Source organism: Micromesistius poutassou (genome assembly GCF_964030765.1).
Source record: "Micromesistius poutassou genome assembly, chromosome: 22".
Lineage (NCBI taxonomy): Eukaryota > Metazoa > Chordata > Actinopteri > Gadiformes > Gadidae > Micromesistius > Micromesistius poutassou.
The window spans coordinates 3,678,248-3,687,022 of NC_140292.1; the positions used below are offsets into that span (position 1 = coordinate 3,678,248).

The window sequence follows — 8,775 nt, forward strand, 5'->3', positions numbered from 1 at the left end:
GTGTGTGTGTGTGTGTGTGTGTGTGCGTGCGTGCGTGTGGTTCTGTGCTGTTCTAGAGCTAGCAATATAATATATGTATTTTAATAGAGCCTTAATGTGCTACAATATTGAGCACCAGCACTACCACCACAACCACTACAACCAGTATCACAACCAGCATCACCAGCGCCAGCAGCATTCTTCGACTGAACCCTATAACGTATTAAGCATAGCCTACAATTGCATCACAACGCATTAACGGACTCTCTCTTCCCGGTATCAGCTTCATCCTCGCTTTATACAGAGTGTACTTAAATATGATCAGGGTAGATTTGTTACACCTAAGGACGTTAAATCCTTGCTACAACATCCCGAAAAAAAAAAAACGTGGACTGCAGCTCGCCAGCATAAAGAAACGGGAGACAGCGAGGAGCACTATCTCAGAGACACTTAGCCTAGTTGTCCTATTCCTACTGGAAAGCATTGTAGCGCGATTCGATTTATAACCCATATTCCTGACACAATCTGGATTTATAACCCATAGTGTTAACACAATAAGATCCTGAGCCTCTTTGCACTGTTCTCGTCTTATTTAGATCCAGGTAAGCATGTTGTTCTTGTGCAGCCTCCTAGCAAGAAGTAGCCTATTAGAAATGGGATGCTGTCAATATCTAAGTCATTATGAATATCAGTATCAGCCTTACAACTACATGAATATGGGTGGATATATGTGAATATGGATATGGAGGCCAGTTTCTAGTTTCTACCTTTTTACAGTCTATATGCATGGTGTCTTATCTCTATCGAATAATGATATCAGGTCCCGAAGGGAAAGTAAATGTAGTAGTCAGTAAGCATGTCAAGATTAAACATCGAAGCCTCCTGATCATGCTATCTAAAATTGGGAAGGCGAATGTGGAAAGTTTCATCATTAGCATCATTTACATCATGTTTCTCTGAGGAGGCTGGGTCCACGTTCATAATGTGTGGCTGACTTACACTGTCAACATACATCAAGTCTGTAATCAGCCCGGTCTGTTTCTCTGAATCACGTGGACAAACCCAGTCTTAAGGAGACGTGAAGTCTGTCAGGGAACAAGATCGCTGTGTGTGTGTGTGTGTGTGTGTGTGTGTGTGTGTGTGTGTGTGTGTGTGTGTGTGTGTGTGTGTGTGTGTGTGTGTGTGTGTGTGTGTGTGTGTGTGTGTGTGTGTGTGTGTGTGTGTGTGTGTGTGTGTCAGGAATTTACAGGAACTAGATTAGTACAGATACACACACTGTCTTTTCCCCTATACAGTATATCTATGCAAACTACAGTTAACACTAAATACTGTGAAGAAAAAGATTTTCATTATATCTATCTGTATTAATATTACGTATATAATTATTATTAAGTATATACTACTTGTACATATAGTAGCCTTATCATATCTATAGAATAGCACTTTCATAGTACTGATGATATCTATAAAAAAAGTCATTATGATAGTACATATTATTGGTATAGAATAGTACTTACTGTTGTATATATTATATCTATAGACTAGTACTTACTTCCTGATACGGTAGAGAAAGATGATTGGAGGAGTCCATTCCGTCCAGAGGTTGTATTTCAAAGGGTTCGATTTGTTATCACATTACATTTTTATTTTTAATACGAACATTATTCACACTGACCGCTATCCGGTCTCTATCCAAAATCAATAGTCCCTTTTTAAACTTTCGTTAACATGCATAATTTATTATTAACATGTTTACCTTCCATCATTATTGTATGAGCAGTACCTTCCTGTGAGTACATTCTGTCATACAAACTGTTAGAAAATGCTAATCATCTTATATTATTTTTTTAAACAGATACATTGCGAATCAAAATAGAGTGTCCGACATCAATGACAACAGTCTGAAGTACTACATAAACCTCCGGAATTTGTAAGTACCTTTGATTCAAACTTTGAAACGCACAGACGCAAAAAATATGTATACATATAATAATGCAACAAACTTTCCTATTTTGGTCAACAGAACAGTGATCAAGTCCGGATTGACTTCTGTTTCAGCAGATGCATTCTTCAACAACACAAGACTCCAATATGTGTAAGAAGTCATATTATCCCATGTATTGCAATATATTCTCTGTATTTTGAACAAGACAATAACAACCATATTATTTTGCTCAGAAATCTCAGAGACAACAACTTATCGACACTGTCATGGAAGACATTTCAAAATCTTAACACTAATTACACGTAAGTATGAGCTTTCATGCGACGCTGTTTGTGTGTTCAAGCATCTATATATGTGAGAACATGTGGAGATTATTCAATACCAATGCTGCTTGTTTTTGTGTGCTTGTGTGTGTGTGTGTGTTTATGTGTTCTCCATGTGTGCGTGTGTACATGTGTGTTTGTGTCTGTCTGTGTGTTTGTGTGTGTGTGTGTGTGTGTGTGTGTGTGTGTGTGTGTGTGTGTGTGTGTGTGTCGGTGTCGGTGTGTGCATGCGTGCACGTGTGTGTGTGTGTGTGTGTGTGTGTGTGTCTTCCAGGCTGCTACTCTCTGGTAACCCCCTGGCCTGTGTGTGTTTGAACCTGTGGATCAAACTGAGGCTCCAGGAGGACCCGGACGGTCAGGACCTGAAGTGCATCGATGACGGGGGAGTGAGGAAATCCTTGGTGGAGCTCACTCCCCCGGACTGTGGTAATGGGACCATGTGACCTGAACCACACACGCCAGTTCTATTATATACAGTCCTATAGTCCATCATTACAGTACAGTCATGAGACATCTTTTACAATGTGTCCTCAAATTGAGTGTTTACTAGTTAGTCATTTACCTTTGGCTTTAATCCACAGTGACTTTAGTTGGGAGCAAGAACCTTTTAGATACAGAGCTGAAGGATTCCTCGGTAGACGTTTGGGTTAGAACCCAGAACATTTTAGATACAGGGATAAAGGGTACCTCTGTAGGCGTTGGGGTTAGAACCCAGAACCCTTTTGAGACAGAGCTAAAGACTGCTGGGTAGACGTTTGGGTTAGAACCCAGAACATTTTAGATACATGGATAAAGGGTTCCTCGGTAGACGTTGGGGTTAGAACCCAGAACCCTTTAGATACAGAGCAAAGGGATGTCTAGGTATATGTTGGGTTAGAACCCAGAACCTTTTAGATACAGAGCTAAAGGATTCCTCTGGAGACGTCAGGGTTAGAACCAAGAAGCCTTCAGCTTGGAGTCAATCACCCAAAACCGCAGCACTAGGCAAATACGTCTACACAATGACATTGATTTAGTTATTGATAACTAACTGATGGTAAATGATCATAAAGCAAATTCTGATATAATCCACACCAAGTGAAGTGTGATACGTGAGGATCTGGAAGATGGATGACAGCGTGGGCTGTGCTCCTCTCCAGTGTTCCCCCAGGTGGAGGTCACCCCCTCCATCGTCACCATGATGAAGGGCAGCGACGTGAAGGCCGTGTGTCAGGCCTCGGGCTACCCGGCCCCCGAGATCCTCTGGAAGTTTGACATGCTGTCCACCAGCTATGAGGTAAACACACTGCACTCGCTGTTGTTTTGGTTTATGTGTAGGTTTACCTATAGGAGTAAAATAGGAGTCCTCATTTAGGAGTCCTCGATTACTTGTGAACTACTAGATTGTTGTTTTTGTTTTGAGTAGGAGACAAAGAATATGGATAGATATTAGATAGATAGGGGGGGGGGAATAAACAGTAACTGAATTGAATGATCGTAACTGAATTCATTTCTTGCAACTTTTGGGATTGCAGCTTTAACCACAAGAGCGTGGAAACAAACATGAATCAATCCAACATGAATTTCATAGGAGAGTCCATTTTCAGCACTCACATTTAAACAATAAGAATCATGGAGGTGCCGTGTGTGTGTGTGTGTGTGTGTGTGTTTCAGATCGATGCATCGGAACTAGAAAGCAGGCTGTCTCTCTCTGGGCTCTCGCCCGAAGACAACGGCAGGGTGATCTTCTGCAGCGCGGAGAACATAGTGGGCCAGACCGAGGCGGGCCTGCAGCTCAACGTTCTCTGTAAGGAGCCCTCTTTTACTTACTTAAAGGTGACATATTATGACACCAGGTGTGAGTGTGATTAGCCGTTACAAGCAGTTTTGAAAATCGGCCTCTTCTGGCATCACGAGTGGGCGTGTCGTATGTAGGATGTATGACAGATAGATGAGCCACGTTTGCTACAGTGCACTGGGTAGGCTGGTAGACTGATCTATCCTGCACACATCTAGGTGGACACGCCCACTTGTGATGTCAGAAGAGTCAGATCACACTCATACCTGGTGGTATAACATGTCACCTTTGAAGGTGCTGTGGCTACGATTTCAGTCATTTGTTAGGAAGGCATGTATCCCACCGTCAGCTATGAGTGAGTGAATATCTGTTTTTAGTTGACTGGGCCTGTCTCTGAGAGGGACCTTTTTACATTTGAGACCGCTCCCCGCTCATTCCTGACCAATCAGGGCATCCCTTCCATGATTGGTTCAGGGAATCCATCTTGCCTGTCAATCGCAGGTGCATGAATTGCAAACACTGTCAGTGGAGGAGAAACGCCATTGAGGGAGCAGACAGGGAGGGGATGTTTTCTGGTTGCTAAGATTTTAAATCTTTTTTTTTAAATCTTTTCAGCTCTCTCTTTACAACTCTCGGATCACACCTACAGCACCTTTAATAGCTACGCCTTCATGGCTTGTACGCACGTCCTTTGCTCATAATCCAACACTCATTCACGATTGTAACTGCGTTACATGCGACTAAGAGTTGTGTCCTTTGTGACTGTAACCTGTGTTGTCGTTTCGGAGAAAGCGCTCCGTTGATCTTTTTTTTAGCACTGCTGCTGCTGCTGCTGCTGTCGTCGTCGACGGGCAAATGTTGTTGACAACGTTTCTTTTGTTGTTTCCTGTTGGCCCGGCTGTTGTCCTGCACCCTCCTCTCTCTCTGGACCCGCGTCCTGCTGCTGCGGACCGGGTCCCCTCTCTATCTGTCCATCCCTCCCGCCGGCGTCTCTCTCTCTCTCTCTGGTGTTTTCACCGCGTTGACATAAACATGATCTGCGATTCAATCTCTATCGCTCCCCCTCCGCCTCCCCAGCCCCCGCCCCCCCCACCCACCGACCTCAACCGCCTCTACCACAGATCCTAGCGGGAGGGGGGAGGGGAGGGGGGGTGTGTTGCTGGAAAGAGAAGTGGACCATATGGATCCACCTCAACTCTCCCACTAATCCCCCCCCCCCCCCGCCACCTCCACCCTCCGCCCCTCCCCCCGAAAAAGGTGCTGTGTCCGATAGGACAAGCCCAGTATCCGTGGTCTCAGATTTCTATATTTTTCCATTGGATTGACTGAATGTTGAGGCTCAGTTAAAAATGGCCGTGACATCCCTGCAGGAAAACCCATCGCCGCTTTTAGACATGTATCGGAAAAAGACTGCAAGTGGCACCGCGATAACAGTGTTTACTACAAAGAAAAGGGAAATAGAAGTATTTCTTCTCCAATGACCCTAAGATGCCCCCCCCTCTCTCTCTCTCTCTCTCTCTCTATCTCTCTCTCTCTCTCTCTCGCCCCCTCCCCTCTCTCGCTCCCCTTCTCTCTCTCTCTCCCCTCTCTCTCTCTCCCCCCCTCCCCTCTCTCTCTCTCCCCCCTTCTTGCTCTCTCTCCCCTCTCTCTCTCTCTCTCTCTCTCTCTCTTCCCCTCTCTCTCTCTTCCCCTCTCTCTCTCTCTTTCTCAACTGGAGCTGTTTTGTCCTTCCTCGCTTCTTACCTTGTTGTTAGTCCCCAGTGTTTACCTCCCAGTGCCCTCTCTTACGTGACTCCTCCTTCTCTCCCCCCTCCTCCTCCTCCCCCCCCCCATCCTCCCTTGTCTCCCCCTATCCCCCTCACCCCTTTATCTTTATCTCTCCCCTTTATTCTCTTCCACTCCACCACCTCTTTATCGTTCTCCTCCACCTCCTCCTAACCCTCCTCCCCCCTCCCCCCACCCCTACCCCCCTCCCCCAGTCGGTCCCACCATCAAGCAGCTCCTCGGCCCGCAGAACAACCACCACTGGTGCATCCCCTTCAGCGTGACGGGCAACCCCGAGCCCGAGCTCCAGTGGTACCACCAGAGCACCCTGGTGCAGGAGCAGGACCACATCTACACGCGCATCCACGAGTCCACCAACAGCGAGTACCACGGCTGCCTGCAGCTGGTCAACCCCACGCACATCTACAACGGGGAGTACAAGCTGGTGGCCCGCAACCAGTACGGGGAGGACCAGAAGAAGGTGTTCGCCGTGTTCATCAGCCCGCCCTACGACGGACACTCGGGTGACTGCAGTGTGGATTTGTTATTTCTGTTGTGGTTTTGATTGTGATGATTCGTTATTTGTGCTGTTATTATTATCTTTGTAGCTGTTATTATTATTATCCCCCCCCCCCCCCTCTCTCTCTCTCGCTCTCTCTCTCTCTCTCTCTCTCTCTCTCTCTCTCTCTCTCTCTCGCTCCCCTTCTCTCTTATTGATTCTTATGCTTATTGATAATAAGCATAAGAATAAGAATATGTATTTATGCCTTCTGAATGCTGGCTTGGCTTTGTTCTGGAGTCATGCAGTATTTTTTTGATTTGATACAGATTTTTTGTCTTATTTCTAACGAGTATCCTATTATCATTCCCTTTGTGCTGACTTATGCTTCTGTCGTGGGTGGTAGGGGGGATCGATCGAATAATACATTTTCTTTCTCTCTTTCAGATGAGCCGACGTACTACTGTAAGTAAAATAATTCACTGATACACAGCTACCATCAACAGAGCATCCAACATATGTATTAAGCTGTCATTTGCGAGTTAGGTGTTATTTACAATATTCCTTCCTACTGAAGTGGTGCATGTCGATGACAAAACTGTACAAGTTAATGCATTAATGTCTCATATTATGTTTTTTTCTCCTCGTAACGCTTTCCTCCTGATTCCAGACTACTACCGGTAAGTAGTGCATCATAATTACATTAGTAAATAGCTCCGAATTATTCACCATAACTGAACTATGCGCCGTGAATCAGTAGCAAGAAAGAGAAATGTATTTTATTTCATATTTTATTGTATTGAAGCGATCGCACGTCGATGACAAAACAGTTTGAATGAATGACTGAATGCATGCATTAATGAATGCATTAATGTCTCATATCGTGTATTTCCTCACTGCTTCCCTCGTGAAGCAGATCCTACCGGTAAGTAGTGCTTCATAATTACGTTAGTAAATAGCTAAGAATTATTCACCATAACTCAAACTATGCGCCGAGCGTAGTTTATCAGTTGCAACGAAGAAAAAAGTATTTTACTTTTACTAGTATTCTTTTCATCCTATACTATATTTGTAAAATGTAGGGATATTAAACAGATCTAGCATCATGGCTAAGAACCAAAACTTTGGTTGTTTGGTTGTTATGAGGTTAGATTCTCATCATTGCCAATTAAAACCAGCTAAGCACATTGAGCTAACTGCATAGCCTAATATAGCTGTACCATCCCTCTCGTTGCATCGAATACATCGTCCATGATCACATGTTAGTTTGATTGGTCAATTTATCAATTACGCCTGTTTGTTCTTCCATTTCGTCTCGAAAACACTGAACAAATCCTATGAAAGCTTTCAGTAATTAATAATGCATGCTCAAATTGACCCGATAATGGTGTTCAATATGCGAGGGTCAAGCACTCTTATCATAATTAATACCTGGAGATGCATCCAGTCTAAAGCTGCACCCCAGCAGACGACCTGATAAAAACCCCATAAATCTTAATCCTCTACGATGATATTTCCCCTCCAGGCTCCCCTCTTCCTCCCATGGACGACAGCGTGGCCGTAAGTGCTATTGATTGGAAGCAAAAAGTTGTTTATTACGAAACCGCCCCCCTGATGTTTAAAACACGCACTCTTCTCCCTCCTCCTCGCTGTTCAACCCCAGGTGTACGTGGTGGTCGGCATCGCAGGGGTGGCCCTGACTGGCTGTGTTCTCATGGTGGTCATCCTGAAGTACGGAAGAAACTCCAAGTTTGGTATGAAAGGTACACTCTCTTTTATGAGATTATACAACGGGAAAAACACACAGATCCGATGTCGGTTTTACAGGAACACACGGAAGCTCTCCACACTGGCTGCCCGCTGTCCCGTGTTATGGATCAGACACACACACACACGCGCACGCACGCGCACACACACACACACACACACACACACACACACACACACACACACACACACACACACACACACCCACACCACACACACACACATATACACACACACTCAAATACATAATTCTGAATTTGCAAGAATATAAACTGTGTTTCCAGTGGAGTCTATCTGTGTTCGTCGAGGTCCCATCATAAATCCTAAATAAAATCAAAATAGTGGTAGCAGATAACTGTACACCGTGCCACTTTTAAATCCACTTCTGTCGCTCTTATATATCCTCCTAATGCTGTTCCATACTGTATGTACATCCTCCACCCCTCCCCCTCCTTCTCCTACACCTGCTCTCCACTCCTCCTCTCCTCCCCTCTCCCTCACCTCTTCACCTCCTCCACTCCTCCTCTTCCACCCTCCCTACACCTCCTCCTCTCCTCCCCCTCCCCTCTCCCTCACCTACCCCGCTCCTCCTCCCCTGTCCCCCCCTCCTCCTCCTCCCCTCCTCCCCCTCCCTACACACCGCCCCACTCCTCCTCCTCCCCTGTCCCCTACACCTCCTCCACTCCTCTTCCTCCCCTTTCCCTCACCTCCCCCCCCCCCC

The 8,775-nt window shown here is 45.3% G+C and overlaps 1 protein-coding gene across 1 annotated transcript in view; it reads left to right on the forward strand.

The window, feature by feature from the left end:
* LOC311367717 (BDNF/NT-3 growth factors receptor-like) overlaps positions 1-8,775 on the forward strand; it is a gene marked incomplete at both ends in the record, with an annotated part of 15,248 nt that overhangs the window by 825 nt on the left and 5,648 nt on the right. The window contains 9 exon segments of the mRNA XM_084486531.1: positions 1,835-1,909; positions 2,003-2,074; positions 2,158-2,226; positions 2,522-2,673; positions 3,387-3,523; positions 3,901-4,033; positions 6,004-6,312; positions 7,813-7,847; positions 7,951-8,050. Of these exon segments, the coding sequence (XP_084342657.1) occupies positions 1,835-1,909; positions 2,003-2,074; positions 2,158-2,226; positions 2,522-2,673; positions 3,387-3,523; positions 3,901-4,033; positions 6,004-6,312; positions 7,813-7,847; positions 7,951-8,050 (1,082 nt within the window).